Source organism: Ornithodoros turicata, chromosome 4 (genome assembly GCF_037126465.1).
Source record: "Ornithodoros turicata isolate Travis chromosome 4, ASM3712646v1, whole genome shotgun sequence".
Lineage (NCBI taxonomy): Eukaryota > Metazoa > Arthropoda > Arachnida > Ixodida > Argasidae > Ornithodoros > Ornithodoros turicata.
In genome coordinates, this window is record NC_088204.1 from 32,589,713 (window position 1) to 32,611,910 (window position 22,198).

Here is a 22,198-nt window from a genome sequence, read left to right on the forward strand (position 1 = left end):
TAAAATGTTGTGAAAGATGCAGCAGGACTTCACAACTAGCTTTACATGTTCAGGTGCTGCGTAAATAGGTGTTTGAAAAACCCGAAAACGACTTGCTAAAATGCCAAATGTACTTTCCACGATATTCCTTGCCCGGGAAAGTCTGTAATTGAAAGTTTCCTCCTCTGGTGGAAGAGATGTGTGCGCATATGGTTTCATAAGGAACTCTGTCAGAGGGAAGACATTATCTCCTACAATCACAGCTGGTGCTGTTTTATGTGAGTTTGGAAGGTTTGAACTGGTAGGCATGTGGGCGCTACCATCTTGAATCATTCGGCACAGAGGTGTGCTAGCCCAGATACCTCCGTCACTTGCAGAGCCTGGTGTGTCAGTGTCAGCGTACAAAAATCTATAGTGTGCATCCACCAGTGCCAAAAGCACAAGACTAAATGCAATTTTATAGTTAAAGTAGAGTGAGCCTGAGTTGGCTGGCTTCATGATTCTGATGTGTTTGCCATCTATTGCTGCTAGACAATTGGGAAACTGCCATCGCAGTTCGAACTCCTCGGCTTTTCCCCTCCATTCTTGCTCTGTAGCTGGAGTCCTAATGAAGTATCCGAGCTCCTCAACTATGACATTGCAGGTATGCCAAATAATTTCGCCAACAGTTGTGTGGGCGAGCCTAAACTGAAAGCTTTGAGACTTCTGACTTTCACCTGGAAAATATTTGTTACTATCGAATTCGCTTAATGTATTGTCGATTGATAGCGGTACGGTGCCACCAAAAGTTTAATGAAAGAAACCATCCAAAAAGTAGTCTTCTTTCGTCATTAGCTAGCATTTCCAAACATACACACAAAAACGGCCTGGGCGTCTCGTCAAAGTCCTTCTGTAACAACATCTGTGGCATCATGTTCTGTAAAAGGGGGAAAGCAACCAGAGTCTTCTGTCGGCCTTATCTAAACACGCGCACAAAAACGGCACGGGCATGGCATCTCATGAAATTCCTTTCGTAACAACACGTGTCGCGAAACAGTCCATAATGACGCATTGTCCCGCGATACGACAAATAAACAAAAACGGGGTATAGCTCTCACCGGCCGTGTCCCGGTCCACAGCGCAACGCACACGAATCGCATGACATGCTCAATAAAAGGGAAGGCACACACACACACGCCAAAGAACGCCCTACTATCACCCAAACACGGGCGCAACGATTCCGCGGACGTCTTATCAAGATCACTCAGCGCGTGTTCCATATATTTAATAAAGCAAACAAACGCAGCATCGCTCAAGGACGCCGCGAACGCGCCATTCGAAGTCCGCGCCTAACAGGCAATGAATCAAGCCATCATAAAACGTTCATTACAAGCAAAAACAAACAAACCAACGCGGGCATTGCTCAAGGATGCCGATCATGAAACGTTTATTAAAAGCAAAAACAAGCGCACACAGCCCCAAGCAGCACAATGTACCGAAAGTCGAGTGCAATGGGGGTGGACGGGTAGGTGGAAGGCCTTGAACAGACTCGTGAGACTAAAGAACATTGATAAGACACATACCGTCCACCCCTATTGCACTCGACTTTCAGTGCATTGTGCTGCTTGGGAGGAGCCGTCAAAATCCATCAATTCATTCCACGAACACAGAAAAAGAAGAAAAGAAAAAAAAGAGACAGAAATGGGATCATGACTCAGTACTTATCGCCGACCATTTTCGCGGTCCTAAGGAACGCGCGTCCCTAGGTTCACAGATCGAGCAGCGCCATCTCACGGGCCAACTCAGGGCCGTGGTGGATGGAACCAAGGGGATGAAACTCGCGAGTTCCTTTGCGGACTAAAGTGAGGCGCTGCGAGCCTTTCGCGTCATCAAACGTCATGAAACGTCAAAATTTTTACGTCGAAGCGCGAGTTCTCTACCGAGAGCATCCCATTGGCTCCTGCTGCCGCTCCCCTGGTATGCGAGCGCTCATTGGTCGGTTTGAAATTATAACCTTTTCGTGGCGCGGGAAAGCGGGCACCGCCGTGTCAAGGGGATGAAACTCGCGAGTTCCTTTGCGGACTAAAGTGAGGCGCTGCGAGCCTTTCGCGTCATCAAACGTCATGAAACGTCAAAACTTTTACGTCGAAGCGCGAGTTCTCTACCGAGAGCATCCCATTGGCTCCTGCGGCCGCTCCCCTGGTATGCGAGCGCTCATTGGTCGGTTTGAAATTATAACCTTTTCGTGGCGCGGGAAAGCGGGCACCGCCGTGTCTGGGGTGCCGGAGCAGTTCGCCCTAAAGTTTCGAAATATGGTGCAGCAGGGACGCACGCAAAGCATCTTTGCCGGTACCGCTTTGGATGGCTTTTAGTGCCCGTCGATACCGACTCTGCAAAACTCGAATCCTCTTGGATACTTCTGCAAGTAAATTCAGTGATAGATAAGTGGAAGGCGCAGGTCTGCTTCGCTTGCTTGGCGCGACAACGATTCAAGAAGGATCAATACTGTGTTTTTCCACTCGATGGCAGGTAAGTCAGTTCCTATTCCATTCTGCCGCTTAGCGTAGCATAGCATAGCACCGCACCTGTGGCATATACTCAGCATTTCGGCCGGTAGAATTTTTAGTTTTCACGTTTTCTGATCCCTGTTCTGGTCTTTCTTGCTCAGGTATCAACTAGGTACTGCTCAACTCATATCTGCTTCAGAAAAGCATCGGCATGGACGCAATAGAATGGATATGCCACCCTGAGTGGTTGGAACATCATCTTTTGGCTTAGCAGCTGCACAGATTCCTTTGTGACGGGTCAGCCTTGACATGTGACACTATACAAGCAGCAAAGGGATATGGACATGTTTCCTGTCATGCTGGATTTGTGATTGTGTGTGCCTGTGCAGTGAATTTACTGATCTACTGTGAAGTCTTCCACTTGAGACATCAGCTAACAGTGAATGTGAAGTTGCTTCGGCATATTACTCGAATTCAGAAACAATGTTCATGTCAAGTTCGTGTTTGGCGCAGATACAGAAGACTGCATATGTGTGATTTGGAAATATCAATCCCGAAAAATAAAGCACCTTGTGCAACAGAAAGAGCGAACGCTTCCGCGTTTTATTTATTTCACTGGATGCGAACGAAAATCCAGAACCGCCAAAGCGGGGAGAGAACAGAGGGGAAAAGGAAAGAGAACCCCTCGGCAGCGTCGCTTTACGTCACGCGTCACCCATGGAGACAAAATAAAACAAAGCAAAAAACTACTCTACCGAGGCACAACGATTGGCCCGACGTCTGAGGTCACGTGAGTTTTTCCCGACAATAGAAATATACTACACGTTCATTCCCCTGGCCGTGTCTGGGGTGCCGGAGCAGTTCGCCGTAAAGTTTCGAAATATGGTGCAGCAGGGACGCACGCAAAGCATCTTTGCCGGTACCGCTTTGGATGGCTTTTAGTGCCCGTCGATACCGACTCTGCAAAACTCGAATCCTCTTGGATACTTCTGCAAGTAAATTCTGTGATAGATAAGGAGAAGGCGCAGGTCTGCTTCGCTTGCTTGGCGCGACAACGATTCAAGAAGGATCAATACTGTGTTTTTCCACTCGATGGCAGGTAAGTCAGTTCCTATTCCATTCTGCCGCTTAGCGTAGCATAGCATAGCGCCGCACCTGTGGCATATACTCAGCATTTCGGCCGGTAGAATTTTTAGTTTTCACGTTTTCTGATTCCTGTTCTGGTCTTTCTTGCTCAGGTATCAACTAGGTACTGCTCAACTCATATCTGCTTCAGAAAAGCATCGGCATGGACGCAATAGAATGGATATGCCACGCTGAGTGGTTGGAACATCATCTTTTGGCTTAGCAGCTGCACAGGTTCCTTTGTGACGGGTCAGCCTTGACATGTCACACTATACAAGCAGCAAAGGGATATGGACATGTTTCCTGTCATGCTGGATTTGTGATTGTGTGTGCCTTTGCAGTGAATTTACTGATCTACTGTGAAGTCTTCCACTTGAGACATCAGCTAACAGTGAACGTGAAGTTGCTTCGGCATATTACTCGAACTTCAGAAACGATGTTCATGTCAAGTTCGTGGTTGGCGCAGATACAGAAGACTGCATATGTGTGATTTGGAAATACCAATCCCGAAAAATAAAGCACCTTGTGCAACAGAAAGAGCGAACGCTTCCGCGTTTTATTTATTTCACTGGATGCGAACGAAAATCCAGAACCGCCAAAGCGGGGAGAGAACAGAGGGGAAAGGGAAAGAGAACCCCTCGGCAGCGTCGCTTTACGTCACGCGTCACCCATGCAGACAAAATAAAACAAAGCAAAAAACTACTCTACCGAGGCCCAACGATTGGCCCGACGTCTGAGGTCACGTGAGTTTTTCCCGACAATAGAAATATACTACACGTTCATTCCCCTGATGGAACGACCCAGTGGATGTAGCATCGCGAAAAGCACGTCCCCGTCTACGTTCGAACCTCTGCCCTCAGATGGCACTCAGCCGACACCGCTCACCCGTCTACACATTGGCGCGCTCCGGGTGGGTGGGGCGCGCGGGGGAGAGGGAAAATCTCAGGTCAGCTCCCTAGAGAATAGTCTCTGAACCACCTATTAACTAGTTCCTGTACTCCGCAAGCCGAATGTGTAGAAACTTGCGGCATCTTTCTCTCCATCTCCTTTCTCGAGTTAGCACAACATGGCAAGAGCGGCTCCTTATATTCACGGGGCCGGTGGCATTTTTCTCGATATCGGTTGTTTGTTGGCGTAGGAATGTGATCGATGACTTATTTTGACGGGGAAAACATCCTCTTTCCGATAGCTCTGGTCCCGTCTTAGCGCGACTTTCTGATTTCTTGATATAGCGCGGGGAGAGCCGTTACATGCAGCGCGCTTGGAGTGCGCAGCGCGTCCCGCGTCCCTCCTCATTCAAATTTCGCGTCGGACGCAATCGGACGTATATGTAGAGGGCTCTCGCTCGGGAATCGTCTTTCGTCGTGGTTTTGGTGCCCCGGTGCTGTGACTGTTTATTGTGCCTTCCTAGTGATATCTGTTTCTGTGTGTACCTTGGAAGAAACCTCCGGAAGCAGTTGGACTTCGTGAATTGAAGGTTAGTTGTGGGGTGCCTGTAGTGCTATGTTTCGTGCACCTTTTGCTTGGTAATCTTCTTAGCATGTGGGTTCCTATAACTTTATCTGCTCAGTGTGGTTATTACCATATTGATTCATATTATCTTATCCTCTATCTGTTACCTCAGTGTGCTCGTTGCCCTACTGGTTAACTTGTATCATCACTTAGCATCAGGGTGAAGATGTCACATGCGATGCTCCAGTGACACTGTTACTGATGTGGAAACTATCAATTGCAGGCGATTTTAACAGATTAATTTTGGTGAACAACACAGATGAGCCACCACACACACGACGTGGGAAAATGAACAGGTATGTCGTGGAGATGTTGAAAGAGATCAAGTAAGTTAAGCTGAAGTGAGTTGCAGACCTCCTTACTGACTTGTATTTATTCCGAAGCAGGTAGGGCACACTTCACCCATGCGACTACATTATCAACGGAACGTTGTATGCCGTCTGACACTACCTTTCGCAAAAAAAAATTCGGACATCAGGAGACTGCAGAAGAGATTGTATGTAACTGATGAGAAATAAAGGTATCTATAATTTTTGCATGCTCAGTCTTTCAATTCTCATACGTTTAGCCACCAACTATTTTTCTGTACGCCAGTGGCACGTACAGTCTGCGCCCCTGCTGGACAAAGAGTGGCGACTCTGGTTCAGTAGTGTAGCGCAGGCTGTATAGTGGCCCACTGCTCCAGCACGATTTCTGCTGGTCCACTGTACCAGCAGGATTTCTACTGGTCCGTTGCTCCAGCAGCATTTCTGCTGGTCCAGGTCCCAAATTACCTGTGTACTGGTCCATCGGCTTCTGTCCTGCTGGAATTTTTGATAGGGTATGCAACTATAGGTTGCTCCATAAGTAATGCGTAACACCTCGAAATTTATTTTGTGGTATCGTGATGTCACATAGCAAAGGTTGAGAATCTCGTAGAAGTGTAAACCTTCCCACTTGCTGAACGTTTATTGAGACTATACAGTGGATGTAAGCAAGCACTGTGGCACGTCTGATATTGCAAACTTCGTGCGAGGTGTGTGCCATGAAACCCAGAGCAGGAACAGAAAGAGCATGCACTGAGTTAAACTTCCACAAGCAGAACCAATATGTGCCAGAATGTGATACTTTCGTGGATGTTCTCTTCTGACTTCCAGTGTGTCAAGCTCATTAAGAATGAATCATTTGATCAACATTTTCCGGACATTGTAAATGCTGTTGTGAGAAAGCGACTGATCGCGTGCTCTGCAGGCTGTAATTCATCGCACTCAAAAAGGAATCGCCAATGCTGGTGACATCTATGATAGTGACCTCCGTATCTATCCTACTTTTCAAATGAAAAATTAAGAGGCACTACTTTTGGAGCGTACAATATACTGCAACTTAACGCTACTTAAGGTGTCAACAACACCAGTCGAAGCAGCACAACAAAAATCTACGCACCACAACAAGCGTTGACGAAGCACAACAAGAGTATGCAGCACAACAAGTGGTTAAGAAGCATAACAAGAGTCGAAGCAGCACATCAAGAATCAACTCAAGAAGCGCAGCAAGAGTCAATGCAGCACAATCTGACTCTATGCAGAGCAACAAGTGTTTAAAAAGCACAACAAGAATAAATTCAAGAAGCACAACAATAGTCTAAGCGGCACAACAAGTGCTTAAGAAGCACAACAAGCGTAAGAAGCACAACAAGCGTAAGAAGCACAACAAGAGTAAGCGGCACAACAAGCGTTTATAAAGCAAACAAGAATCGATTCAAGAAGCACAACAAGAGTCTATAGGGGCCGTGCAGTAAACTTTCGGAGTGGAGAAAGAAGCCGCTAAGCGGACGTGTGGCTCCCGCAAACGAACGCTTACCAACGTACAGCGGCCGTGTTTTGTTCCCAAGAATCGTCCACATTTCGTTTGCTTCCCTGATCTGTTTTTTCTTCTTTTTTTTTTCTTTCTGAATGGCAGTGAAATTGGCAGTGATGAAAAGGCGATGCAGGGAGCGACCGAAGAGTTAAAGTTCTATTACTTTGGTGTAGTCGCCACAGTGTTCGCGCCACCTGGAAAAGCGCACGTCCCCTATGCAGCACAGCAAGCGTCTAAGAAGCACCACAAGCGTCTCAGCAGCAAACACCAAAAAGCACGAAAACCACAAGAACCCAACCAACGAGGCACAAACGGCGCCGCACAGACGAGCTGGAATGCCGGAGCCGGAAGCCCTGACGCGTTTCCCCAAGAGGCAAGAGCCGGTTTCCAATAGTGTTAAATTCAATACATCTGCGTGTCTTTTTTTTTTTTTTTTCAAGCAGCGACTACAACGCAATTGATTAAATGCATTGTTGTTGCGGAGAAGTCATGAAACTATTTCATGTACCAAACTCGATTAGTTTGGAACTAGGTGCGCTGCCGACAAAAAAACGACGTATTTGCACCCTGGGGACATTTGCTTGAACGTTGTAGCTGAGGATGCCTGCCTGTACTATACCGGATATGACTTGCTTGCTGGGAGTGTCGCTCTCTACGTCCACATACAGGGTTGCTGAAACATAACTGTGCTGCATTAGTGGTGAGTTGCGTTCCACTGAAAATCCCGTCCATATGTTTGTAAACATACCCGTAATGCTGTGGTGTGACGTGTAAGCAAGTAGAATCGCGCGCATAATTTGCCATCAAACCTGGCGGATACGTGGACCAGCTTCTGATTAGCCTAACCTAGAAGAAAAGAGAATTTAATAATAGCTTCGGCCGTTGGTGTAAATCTATATTGAATCCATCAGAGAATGAGAAAAAAAAAACAAGACACAAAGTTGCACTTTCAACCATTGTGTTACAAAAGGAGTGAATGTTGCACTCACAAATCCATCAAAAGCATCTTCCTGTGCTCTTTCCCCCACCCGAACCTTGATCTATCCACGCTTATTTTTGTTTTGTTTGTTTGCTATAGGAGAGCCGACACAATCTTCTTTTAGCTTTTTTATGTTGTTGGTTTCCACTACATGCCTAAAAGTGAATGCTCATCATGCCGATCGGTATAGACAAAGCACAGCGGGGATATCCGAAGCGACAGAGCATGCGGCAAAGTACAGCGGGGAGAGCTGGTCGGTCTTGCCAATCTGCATAGTGAGGACGCGCCTTAACATGAGTCATCAGTGTCAGGTGAGCGACACTATATCTCTGCCGGGAAGATTGAATGGCAGCTAGAGTTGGACACATGATTAGCCCGCTGCGACCCGATAACATCCACCGATCTAATCTTAATCATGCCTTCCTTGAACCTTTCATTTAGGCACCTCCCTGTCCCGCTCCCGTACTTTTTCCACATGTAAGAGGTATGGAATTGACCGCGCCAGAACGACACTCTACAAACCTGTCCCTGTATCGAACACCACAGCCTTGTGCAATGGTATCCCCATGGAAATGTGACGGTAGATCCCGTTTCGGAGTGGCGAGACCACCCGGACTCCATGCTTTTCACAAATTTTCTTGATGCGGAGAGTCATTCCTGGACATTAGCTATGGAGATCATGACCCTTCAGTTCCTGTTTTCCTCCACAGTTGTGTTCTCTTCTTCTTCAACAAGCTTCCCATCACTCCCCTAATAACCCCCCCCCCCCCCCACGCCTAGCATCCTGCTACCTGGTGTTCATCTTCTGTTAACATCACATCACTTCTGTCCTGTGGGTTGTTGGAGTTGTTGATGCAACTCTGATTAGAGTAGACACTATGCCCCGTTTCATGATCTTAGAGTGGTTAGAAGTGAAGGGTACCAGGGCGTTTTCTGGTCTTTGTGCAAACGCCCAGCATCGGTGACGGTCTCCCCCTTTTTTATACACTCCACTGTACACGCAAAACGTTCTTTATTGCGTGATAGCACCGCTAAACAACTATGGCTTTGATTTGGACAGATGGAGAGTGGATAAAGCAGGTCGTAGTGGTGGACAGGGGGACACTCCAAAACTGGGTGTTTGCATTGGTTCGAGAGCGGCACCAGCACTCAGTAACATCTACATATATGGCTGCTGTATATGGTAGGTAAGATCACAGTTCAGCGAAAAGGGAATATCTGGAGTGCAAGTGCACAGATGCGTGAACGGCTCTCCCTTGCTTGCGGAGCAGGGCACGGAATGGGATCTTCTGGTACAAGCGTTTAGGAACAGCCCGTTCGGATTGAAATTCATCACGGAGTTCTCCGCGGGTAATTCTTTGATGCCTCTGGTGTAGAAAGAAGTGAGCTGCTGTAGTGGGCACTGCAGGACATCTTTCTTGGGGCTCCATGTGTGTGGAACGTCTTTGCTCCAAGGTGCTCTTTGAGGGGCCCAAACAAATGGTCATCACTTGGGGCTAAATCTGGGATGTAAGGCGCATGGGGCGGATTAAAATATTTCAAAATTTTCAAAATTCGCCGTGTGAGATCGCGCGTTGTCATGAAGAAGAATGACACTTCTGGACAACATCCCAGGCATTTGCTTGCGAATTGCGTTTCGCACGGCACCCTCTATCAAGGCGGAGTAGTAGCTCCAAGAAGTTCAGATGGATGACACCCGTGTGTCCCAAAAGACAGTTCTCATGGACTGCGGGTGGTTGCATATTCCTTTTCTTTAGCAGCGGGAAAGCCTTACATCGCCATTCCATGATGATTCTTTTGTTTTCTGGTAAAATGATGCATCCAGTTCCAGGTCCATCCAGGTTTCATGACGTGTGATGATTCATTGCAAAAATTCGCCTCCCCCTCCTGGTTGAAACCGGTTCGGCATCCAATCAGAGACTGCCATGCGCTCTCCCTTCGGGTTCCAAGTGAGGTGTCGGGAAACGTATCTAGCAGAGACTTTTTGGACAACTAGGCCCTCGAAAATGACTGACTGTCCCCAAGCTGCATACACCAGTATTACGTTGGGCTGCAATGTCCCGATATGTTACTCTCCGGTTCTCGAGGATGGTTTGATAGACGCCTGGGATGTTTACTGACGTGACTGCTGTCGGACGAACGCGTCCGTTTGGCTCATTCGTCAACATACCCCGCCAATCGTCAAGCTACCTGCACCATTCGTACACTCTGCCCCTTGACATCGTTTGTTCCCCGTACTTTACCTGTAATATCTGAAAAGAAAAGAGAGAAAACTAGCTAGTTTGACTTTGTCCCTCGCAAGGAACTTGGTGATGCATTCCTGCTGCACAGCTACAGACACACTGCTCGCTGCCATTATAGCTGTCGCTGCTGCACGTGCTGTAACAGTAGTGGCTGTATATAGACACGGTGCAATAGCCTCGCTATATTGGAGGGAAGGACAAACTTACCTGGCAGTTATACAGGATGCTCATTTATATTATCCGTTACAGACTGTGTATAGAAAAATAACAAAAAATAGGATGACTAATTGCCTAAATTCACGTATTAACCATTAATTACGGAATTTCGGGCAAAAGCGAATGCAAATGGGAGAGAATCCTCGTTCAAGGCCAGTTCATCTTATAAACATCCTGAAACGAGTGCGGGCTGTGAAATATCCATCGCCAAATTTCGCTATACAAATAATCGGAAACCACGACTTACAGCGCATGACCCTCGCGGACAGAGGCTTATCTCGGTCCGAAAGCACTTGATCTGGCCAAGAGATCAGCACCTTCTCCAATCACTCCCATTGCTCCAAAGCAAGACGAGCAGTGAGCGCTGCCCTCCCTGCTCTCCCACTTGCTCTCCCTCGGCTCACTTGCAGATCAATATTCTGCGACGGATATTTCAACGCACGCGCGGGTGTCACGATTTTTTTCAAAAACATAATTGCTTTCAACGAGTACTGTCCACATAAGTTACCCGAAAGCACACGACACGTCTGCATTCCCTCTCTGTGGCTTGGGCGGTAAACAGTTTTCAACGTGCTCCTCCGGCTGGGCGGCGCTGCGCGTTCAATATAGCGGCGACCTCCGAAAAACGGTATATATGAATACAAGGCACTATGGACCACAGTCAGAAATATTTCAGATAGCCCCTTTCTATCCTTCTTTAGTTTTGCGGCTACATATGTGACCTATAGAGTATCATGGGTGCTATTGCCAGCTTATGCTGCCAAGACTACTCATAAACCTCAGCGTGTCTGACAAGCAGCCCTATCACGGGGACGGTGACCCATTATGTTTTTACTTGACTGACAGAGTAAAATGAGAAGACAGGAAAAAAAAAACGGTTAACATAACGTGTCATTCCACAAGTTTTGAACTACGGGATATTTTTTAGGGAACCTGGTCTGATGTTGACGTTCTGACGTTTGGCTTGTCGGACGGGATTCTGCGGGCCGAGAACGGTGTGTTGCATGCTCATTCCAAGAAAAACCATGCATTACACTTTCATGGAACGATACTATATTCATGAAGTAAACTGGGGCAGCACAAAGCACCACGTAATTGTCACCACACCTGACACGGTATGACTGGGACGACATATACGACTGCAGAGGTGAAAAGCACGTGGCTGACATGCAAAAATGTGTGATGCACCCGTATGGCAGTGCTCCCCACTGGCTTCAGTGTGCCCTCCCGATGGTAGATATTACTGATATACATATCTTATATTTGTACCTTGAAATTATTACAAACTTTACTAAACTTCTGAGCTTCCTCATCACTGTCACCCCCTACACTCACATCAGACAGGTATATGAGAAATCGTGCAATCAAATGCACAAACATGGAACGACGACTGTTAAATATCATATACTAGGTCCACCTGCACGTGTTCTGCTCCTGAGACTTTTTTGTTGCATAGCTGCACCATGAAACCTTTACAAAGTCTGTACAGCTTACCCTTCAGAGTGAACAGTGCTTAGTATCGAGGTGTGTAGATACAGAATCCGCTGCTTGACACTGCGCAGAGCTGATGTGTTGCGAGCAGCAGTCGTCTCCAGTTTGCAGCACTCCTGTACTGGTGTCCTTTGTGCAAACCAGAGTACTGACCATGATCCGATGGCTGAGACGGCTGATCCGATATTAGGGAGAGTGCGCTCGAAGGATTGAGACTCAAGCCAGTCTATGTTGAGGCGTTGAATCAGTTGAATGAAGCTAGTCTCAGCAGCTGTGAAAGAAAGCACTGAAATATTGTGAGTGATATTATATACGTAAATCAAAAGCGAATGGCAAATGTCAATGACTATGACATATTAACGGGCTGGTATCAACAGTGCAGGTTGGGACTGCTGTTCGTGTTGTCCTGGGCATACCAAAGGCTCCAGCATAGTTTGTCCTGTGCTACAACTAAATCTACATTAGAAAACGAAAATAACAGGCGTAAAATAATGATTTCATGCGCCGGGAAACTAAACAGCTAGACAACTGGGAGTGACTGCGTCACCACTCCCGCCGATGGCTCAGTATCATAACTACGGTAGTAGTTTTAATTCAGTGAGTTTGAAAGCAAAAGAAGCGCAAGACCAGTTTACAACTACTATTACTTACACGCTACGTCATCTTCAAGCATTTTCAAGCTTCGGAAGCAGCACAGCCGTACGTCGTCTGCCCAGGTACCTTTCGGGATCTCTCAAACAACCAATCAGATGAGATTCTGTAGAACGTAACTGCACTCTTTGAAATAGGTCTTCTGTCGTGCCGTCAAGAGCTGCCGTGTCTTCTAGATTCACGCTTAAGGCCGAAGTTTTAGACGACAGATGCCCACGTGACCCGGGAGAAAAGAAAATACCATAAAAAATTGTCTTGCTTTTTTTGGCACGTACGCCGTGTAGAAGACACGTTTATCACGTGACCAGGAATCGGACGTCGTGAAGTCTATTTCGTGTTGTCTAAATTTTTGCCGTGGTTTCTATGCGCTCGGAGTGATCACCTGACCGGCGTCGAGGACCGGAGTCACGTGAACTATGCGACGGGGCCAGACATGCTGGTGGCGCGGCACTTGTCACACCTCTTCTTCGATGCATTGCCGCCAGCGTTTCCTCGCTTTGCTGATTCTGGGATTCTTTTACAGGTAAGACACCTCCGTTTAATAAATTTTATTGCGATAACTATGCTAGCAGCACTACTATTGTAGTGGCTACCTGTTACTTCCCCACGCTTCTAACGAGCATTTGGAAGGTGCATGTGCGAATGGAAGTGTCATGGCGGTCGTGACAGAACGTCAACGAAAGTTACGTGGTGATGCTTGAGAAGTTGAGTAGTGAAGGTATTCGGGAGACGCTAATGTGTTATCAGCTGTATCCGGTTTGTAGCTCTGTTAGAATTGCCTCTAAGCGTGGACATCACGAGCGCTAACGTTTGTGTATGGCGCAGGATGTTTTTGTCTTTCGGGGGCTCCTTTTGACCGTGGTTTGAGTAACCATTCTCTGTCTCAGCTGTCCGCAGTGGGTATGGACGTCACCAACGAAGACTTCACTGGTGTCCAACGCGCCACCTGGAGGAAATGTGCGTGCGATTCATACCTAGCCTGACAGATATTAGCCGGTACACGGCACAAGTGTTACCCGGAACATGCGTCCAATGCTAACACTCACATGTCGACCATGACCGCATTCAGTAAGACATCTTAGAAGAAGCCAAAACGTATCCTACCAGGAGAGATGCCATGTGGTCCTGTCCCGTTACACGAACGTCTTACGGCGATCAAAACACCAGTGTATAGTTACCACGAATATTAAATGATCTTGGATTTGGCCCAGACATACGTATACCAACAAACAACCAGATTAAACTTCTATTTTTGGGAGAACCAAACGATATCTGATATGTAAAACTTTTTTTGTTCTTCCCCATGTACTGTATTCGACTGTGATCATGTTTCTCACTTTTGTGTATTTATTTTTGTTTGTTTGTTTGTTTGTATGCAACTGTGTATCTTTGTACGCGTTATTTGTGAATGTACGCACCGTCTGCACTGCAGGAGATCGGGGCCCTCGCCAAGCTAGAAATAGCTTTTTGTCCAGGCTCCACCACCATGTGGAAATAAATCATTATTATTATATTATTATTATTATCTCTTTGATCTCTCCTCCTACATACTTGGTACTGTTGTGGTACCAATGTACCATTTTTCTCTCCTCGCTGCCTCACTTATCATCGTTTTAGTATAAGCTATAATTCGTACCCTTTCACTGTTGTCGATAGTGACTTTTATTACACTTAATGTTGTTGCTATACACTTTGTCGTCGCTTACTTTGTCACAGTTACGCCTTGAAGCAGAATTGCGATTCGAGGTCAGGATGGGAAGCATGGAGGAAACGCTGCACAACGGGTGACAACTGCCATATCAACAGCCCCAACAAAGAGATGTAGAGCCGCTGAAATATGGTGATCATATGCCCTGAGCAACAAACAGGTCTGCATCCCAGCGAAACTTGTTTCGTAGCGAGTTTCAAGCTTGCAAATAGTTTTGCAGCAACGGCGTCAAGCCGCGCCGTTTTGTGCAATCTGTGATATTTTGACTATGTGTGGTTCTTATTCATTTTTATTTTCTCTGAGTCATTTCTCTGTGAACAGGGTATTTTGCATAGTTTGCAAGTCTAGTCAATATTCACTGTATCACTGCCACAATTTCACAACTTTGCCGAAATAAAGTCTTCAATCCCCTTTGAAACAAATTCTGTTGACTGCAAGCCTGCCTGCCAAGCCTGCGCCGGGGGAGAGGGGAAGCAGTAGCACGTGGGGAGGGGGAAGCGACCGGGAAAGGAGGAAAGTGTGAAGCATAAAACAGACGCCACTTTTGTGGCTTCTACGAGGGAAACCACGTGATGCGACGTCATTCCCCGCGCTTTCGCGTGGTCTCTACGTAGAAACCCCAAAATTACCGTTTTTCGGGTGTCTGTAGAAGACACGATAGAAGATCCATTTCTAAGACTGTGGTAGTTGTTGTTGCCAGCAGACCTTTGCGTTGAGAATGCGCTATGAATAATTGAAAATTAATATTCTCAATAACAATGCCGACTTTGCGGAATAATATGTAGGCTCACATTTCAAGCTACGGGCAGTCGAGCGGTGATACCTCCAAAACGAGTTGCTGCACGCTACTATTCCTTTAACAGTGCTTCGAGTATAACACTCGGAAATATTTCCACCAAAGCACCTGAACAGCTGTTATGCCATCTTAGGGCTCATTAGCTAAGGTCATCTGGATAACGTTTCATCCATCAAGCCACTAGGATTGATCTGTGAACTATGGTTCGAAGCGTGAAACGTGATAGAAACGCAAGACTGAGAGACAGACAGGCGCTTACTTCCAACAATTGTTGACAAGACTGCCGTATCCCAATTATTTTCGGGATTACGCTATCTGAAGATGAGCTATTCTGCTATTGGTTTTATTTCAGCTTCTCCCGATAATTGTGCAGTCGCTCCGAACGCACACTAAGACAATTTTTCATATTCTGTATGACCAAAGCTTCTCTCAAAATACGTTTTCGCCTGTCCGGTTCCCATGCCAACACCGCCGTCTGGGACCATAGGGGTTGACAATTATTACAAAGCCTTAGATGGTCCGACAAATTCGAATCTGGGCTGTTCTTATGCTGGCCCAACCTTTGGTTTATGCATTGAGATGTTTGCCCTCCGCTACAGCAGTAAGGAGACGCATCGGGAATACCCACCCTGGTTAGCCTGGGCGCTTGCTGTTGGAAACTTTCACGCACCCTACGCGGGCACGACTCATTGAGCGCATTCCGAAACAGCTATTTGCAATCCTTCTTCTGACCAATTTAAAGTGAGAGGAGCTGCAGAGAGCTTATCGCTTCTCGGGTGAACTGCACGACGTATGTGATGGGAGCTAATGCTGAGGTCTAAATACCTGATGGTGTCACGCACTCGCATTTCGTGGGTTGCAACGGGCGGAGTAAAGCACTTCCTGAACAAACACTTCTTTGGCGTGCAAATTGGGCGTTTCACAAAATTTGCATCTTTCAGCTACCGAAAGGAGGCTTTGATGTCACAGCATTCCCGTCAGGCGCGCCGAGGTTATCCGGGAACCCCACAAATCCTAAATGTTCAAAAACCCAACACAGCATAATGCCAGCACCTCCTGGAACATGCGGAGGACGGAGTCAAGAAACCTGCACAAAACCTCGATATCACCTAACCATATGAGGTAGTCAACGTCGCATCATTTCGTGTTGCTCCAGCGCGTCCGCTCCGCCATGCAAAGCAACAGTCGTTCAAATTTGCATTTCATCCGCTAAAGCGACTTCGACGGACATCGGAAAACGCGAAGCAAGCAAGTTGGTTCGTGATGTCCGATTTTGAAATACGCTCATTCTGAGACCCCGCAGCCATAAGCATTTTGCTGTTTAGGTCCTGGGTGTTGAACGCTGAGGCTTCGTGGCCTACCCGTCGCGTCCTCCTATGGACATCACTTTCTGGCAGATGCTGACGCTCTATTGTTTTAATTTTGTTTCAGAATCGCCAACTGCTCAGACGCCGGAGGCAGCTAGCCGCTTCGGTACGTGAGAGATGCTTTGTACGGTCATTGAACTGCGATTCCATGGTGAACGTCCAAAGAATTGCGACAGTGTCCGCTGACGTGTTCATTGTCGACTATTTAACATCTAAAGAAGTGAAGTTTACAGTTGAGAAAACTACGAAATAAGATTACCGCCAGGCAACGGTCCAAAATTCGGCCCCGCACATTTTATTGCAACCTGTAAAGCCAAACCAAGTACATGACCTCACACCAAACATCTCATGAACAGATATGCATCTCATCTTCACAGTAGTAGAGGTCAACGGCGCATGATTTTCGTGAGTCCAGAGTGTACATAAAGAGGAGAACTGGACTATTGAGGGAGCGCTTTATCGTGGTGTTGTGCTGTTCTTGTATGTGTTTTGCTCTTACATTTCATTAAACTTCATGCAACCTGTGTCGACATAGGGTCTCAGTAAGTAGCAATCCTGTAAACTTGAGGCTACGGTAACCCTCTCCAGAAAAGTAATTTTAAGCGGCGGCGCTCATCACCTGTTCATTCGGGATTTCATATATCATATCACTTATACAACTTCAGCATTTCTGCGCGAGCAGCATATCTTCAGGTGGAGATACGTTCTTGCAAAAAGAATTGATACCCGTCAGCCACCCTCGATAGCTCAGACGATAGCGTATCCGCCTGCTAATCCAAAGATCGCGGTTTCAAACCCAGCTGTCGACGGTGACAACAGACACGCTACTTTCCGCGAGGGACGTTAAACGTGGTGTGCCTTGTGTCGAGATTCCGGCACACGTTAGAGAACACCCTGGTAGGCAAAATTAATCCAGAAACTCGACCATGGTTAGAGTTGCGTCGCGACGTTAATCCCCGAGTTATGAAAAGACAGCCTTCATTATTGTACACGACAGCAGTGTGCCGTGTTCTGTATGGTTGTGTGATCGATTTTACCCCCTATGATGATGGATATCCTATAGCCGGATGAATTGCAGATCATGCAGACGGAAACGTTAGAAGAGTTACAGGTTGTGATACGGTCGCTATAATATATACCCCAGTACGCAGCCCACAAGTGCCCATTGATCCGTTCGTCGACCTGTGGTCGTTAAATGCTTTGTATTTGGTATCGCAGACACTCCTGGCTCTCCTGGCTCTCCTGCGGAGCCTGTTGGTGTAGTACATCTTCCCGAGGAATGTGAGTGCGATTACGATTATCACGTTAGAAGAGTTACAGGTTGTGATACGGTCGCTATAATATATACCCCAGTACGCAGCCCACAAGTGCCCATTGATCCGGTCGTCGACCTGTGGTCGTTAAATGCTTTGTATTTGGTATCGCAGACACTCCTGGCTCTCCTGCGGAGCCTGTTGGTGTAGTACATCTTCCCGAGGAATGTGAGTGCGATTACGATTATCACGTTAGAAGAGTTACAGGTTGTGATACGGTCGCTATAATATATACCCCAGTACGCAGTCCACAAGTGCCCATTGATCCGTTCGTCGACCTGTGGTCGTTAAATGCTTTGTATTTGGTATCGCAGACACTCCTGGCTCTCCTGCGGAGCCTGTTGGTGTAGTACATATTCCCGAGGAATGTGAGTGCGATTACGATTATCACGTTAGAAGAGTTACAGGTTGTGATACGGTAGCTATAATATATACCCCAGTACGCAGCCCACAAGTGCCCATTGATCCGTTCGTCGACCTGTGGTCGTTAAATGCTTTGTATTTGGTATCGCAGACACTCCTGGCTCTCCTGGCTCTCCTGCGGAGCCTGTTGGTGTAGTACATCTTCCCGAGGAATGTGAGTGCGATTACGATTATCACGTTAGAAGAGTTACAGGTTGTGATACGGTCGCTATAATATATACCCCAGTACGCAGCCCACAAGTGCCCATTGATCCGTTCGTCGACCTGTGGTCGTTAAATGCTTTGTATTTGGTATCGCAGACACTCCTGGCTCTCCTGGCTCTCCTGCGGAGCCTGTTGGTGTAGTAGATCTTCCCGAGGAATGTGAGTGCGAATACGATTATCACAGCTTCCTTCACGTGTGGCATATACCCAAGCAGCACAGAACCTTAAGTCCATATTGGCTGGTTACTGGCGATACGGGTCCAATATTTATTTATTTATTTGAAAGATACTGCCGGCCATCTCTTGATGGCCATGGCAGAGGAGGCGAGTACACTACATACAACACATACAACATACAGCTATACACAGTGCAAAATGTCAAGCGTTAAACATCTGAAGGCAAGAAAGAAAGTTAGTCTACAAGACCTTGTAAAAACTGGGTTGGTGATGAAATTTGTGTAACACAAGAGGGCAATTTGTTCCATTCTCGTACAGTGCGAGGAAAAAAAGAAAATTTAAACACATCTTTCTTGCAACGAAACTCACGGATTAATTTACTATGTTTCAGTCTTGTGGATCGGCTCGAATTGTAAGTTAAGTAATCGCAGAACTTGAGCCCATTAGTACCGCTGACTATATCGTGCAAAAACTTGAGACGCCGAATTTTCCTTCGTTGAGCCAAGGTTGGCAAACCAGATTTAGCATAGAGTGAAGTCGAAGATGTGTGCTGACCATATGCATTATATATAAATCGAAGGGCTTTTTTCTGCACAGATTCTAGCATGTTAGTATGCGTCTGTACGTAGGGATCCCAAAGAATATCCGCGTACTCTAAAATTGGCCGCACTAACGTAGTGTAAGCCGTCAGCTTCGTTGCAGACGTACAGTGGCGCATCGTCCTCCTCAGTGACCAAAGTTTACGGGATGCTTTGGTAGCAACTTGTTCAACATGCTCGGCCCAGCTTAGGTTTGATGCTATTGATACACCAAGGTATTTTTGGTTCTCCACTTTACTCAACACAGTAGTGTTAATGCTATACGGAAAGGACAATGACGTTTTCTTCGTTGTAACACACATGAACACGCACTTTTTCACATTGAGCTCCATCTGCCACATTTCACACCACGTAACAATAGATTGCAGACAGTTGTTTAATTTGACTTGGTCGTTAGTAGTGTTTATACTAGAATACAAAATGCAATCATCAGCAAAGAAACGACACTGGATTCCCGGAATGGCGATGCAGAGGTCATTTATAAAAATTAGAAACAACAACGGTCCAAGCACGGACCCCTGTGGTACTCCGGAGAGAACTGCCAAGGAATGCGAATGGGCTCCACCAACACTCACGAACTGTTTACGATTAGTAAGATAGGAGTGAAACCACTGCAGTATACGATCATTACTTATTATGTTTTTCAATTTATACAACAGCTTAGTGTGCGAAACTCTGTCGAATGCCTTTGATAGGTCTAAAAACACAACGTCCGTTTGACCACCTTTTTCTACAACAGAGGCAAAGTCATCAACTATGTGTACAAGTTGCGTAACTGTTGAGTAACCTCGCCTAAAGCCGTGCTGCTCTTTCGCCAAGAAATCACTTTCTTCCAAAACGCTAATTATGTGTTTAAAGACAATATGTTCCAGAACTTTGTTACTAGTACTTAGTAGTGATACCGGCCTGTAGTTAGTAATGTTTGATTTATCACCGCTTTTAAATATTGGTACCACTTTGGCTACCTTCCGGTCAGACGGGATTTCACCCGATCTTAAACTGGATTGGTAAATGATACAAAGAAACTTTGAACACCACTCTGCATACCGCTGTAAAAAAGCATTGGGTATCCCGTCTGGACCACACGCCTTCTTCGTGTCCAGCCGGAGGAGCCTATCTAAGACACCCTCTGTGAACACTTCGACATCGCTCAGACCAAAGCAGGTAGAAGAGAAAGGTGGTTCTGTACAGTCGTCGTTGGTGTACACAGAGGCAAACCACCCGTTGAATTCATCCGCGATTATCGCGCCGTCGACAACTGCCACCCCATTGAGTTTAATCTCTTTAATCTTATTGTCCTTTTTAACCAGATGACTCCAGAACCGTCTTGGATTATGTTTAAGAAAGTTGTGCATAGTAACATTAAAGAAGTGGAAACGAGAACGGCGTACTAGTAAACGCAATTTTTGACGCAATACCGGGAGTGAGCCTTTGTACCCTGGATGGAACATTTTTATCCTATTTGTTTTACGTTTCAACTGTAAAATCTCACGCGTTACCCAAGGATTACGCTTGTTCCGCTTCACTGTGCGCAAAGGCACAAACTTTTCGATGCACTCCAGCGCCAAATTCTTAAAGAAAAGCCACCTTTTGTCAACAGAGACTGCGGTATCCTCACAAAGCACAACAAATCGGTCAAAAGATTCTTCCAGCATGTCCACAACATCAGTATCACTTGCCCTGCTGAAATCACGATATTTGTTGGTCTCAATATTTGTCCCCCAGTTAATTGACATGTTCAATGTGCAAACAACTGCATCGTGGTCAGATATTCCGTCTGCGATCGACACATCAATTAGCGTATTTGCTGCAGCGTAAGATAAGAAAACGAGGTCAATCAACGACTCGCCATCATTGGTCCTACGCGTGGGAGCATCTACCACCTGCGATAAGTTGTTATCAAAAGCAATATCAGTTAAGAGCCGAGAGTGTTCACATCCGGCTGCAGGCAACATGTTTTTCCAGTCTATTAGCGGGAGGTTGAAGTCACCAGCCAAAATCACAGATGGAAATTCCTTAGATTTCGTGTCGAGAAAGTGGGACAATTCATGAAGTACATCTGTACTTGCTCGAGGGCACCTGTAGAATCCTCCCACCAAAATCGAACAGGTGTGACTCTTTACAGCAACCCAAACCATCTCGCACCCGTGGTCATGTTCAACAACTGATGCAGAGAAGCACTCCTTAACAAGTATGGCTACACCGCCTCCACGTGAACCACGGTCACGGCGGAAAACGCTGAATCCATCAGGAAAGATCTCGCTGTCTTGAATGCTTTCGTTCAACCAAGTTTCAGTCACTACTGTAATGTCAGGATCGAACGCAAGTAATATTGACTCTAGCTCCGCCACCTTGTTGACAACACTCCTAGCATTGATATTTAGCAACCTAAAGGGGCGCCGTCAACACGTGTCGTATCAGACGTAAGATTGTCGACATGAATTTTGGCACCAAATCGAAGCCGCCCAAGGAAAGGCCTAAAAAGACAGCCTTCAGGCCATACATTGGGGCAAAGAAGCCTATCAAAATCAGCCTCCTGTACCGATATGTGGAATGAAGCGTATGACGCATGCCTCGCGGGCAGCTTGGTACATGTAAACTGATCGTTGTTCGATGCGTTTGATACGACCTCAGACAGGTCCTCACTAGAGGTCGAGGGATGCAGCCTGGATACAAAGATGGCTTTCTCCCGCGGAGGTTTTGCCACAGCTCGCAACTTACTGTCTTTGGATGAGCCGATCGATGGCTGGACGCGCCGTCTCGGTAGGATCATACGAAACCCTTCATCGTCCACTGGCCCCTTCGAAGTATCGATGCTCCCTGACTGCTCTGGAAACTTGTTCCGATCATTGGTAGCCACCGTGTTGGGTAGCTGCCGTGCGATGCGACGTTGATTACCACGCTGGCCAACCATTTCTTCCGCCGGCGGTACCATCGGTGCGAAACGAGTCAAGCTTGTCGGTGAAGCTGTGGTGGATGTCGACGAAGCAGCAGCACCATGAATTAGTACTTCCGCGTATCTGTCACACAGCGTCTTAACAGCGTCTTCGACGGTGGTTGACTGCGACATGTACCTTCGAAGAAGATCCGTGT

General features: G+C 46.6%; 1 protein-coding gene across 1 annotated transcript in view; it reads left to right on the top strand.

Annotated features, from left to right (window-relative positions):
- LOC135392296 (ESX-1 secretion-associated protein EspK-like) overlaps window positions 1–22,198 on the top strand; it is a 61,106-nt gene that overhangs the window by 16,444 nt on the left and 22,464 nt on the right. The window contains exons 3-8 of the mRNA XM_064623013.1: window positions 16,454–16,495; window positions 17,608–17,670; window positions 17,817–17,870; window positions 18,017–18,070; window positions 18,217–18,279; window positions 18,426–18,488. Coding sequence (XP_064479083.1) covers window positions 16,454–16,495; window positions 17,608–17,670; window positions 17,817–17,870; window positions 18,017–18,070; window positions 18,217–18,279; window positions 18,426–18,488 — 339 coding nt within the window. The remainder of the gene's footprint in view (window positions 1–16,453; window positions 16,496–17,607; window positions 17,671–17,816; window positions 17,871–18,016; window positions 18,071–18,216; window positions 18,280–18,425; window positions 18,489–22,198) is intronic.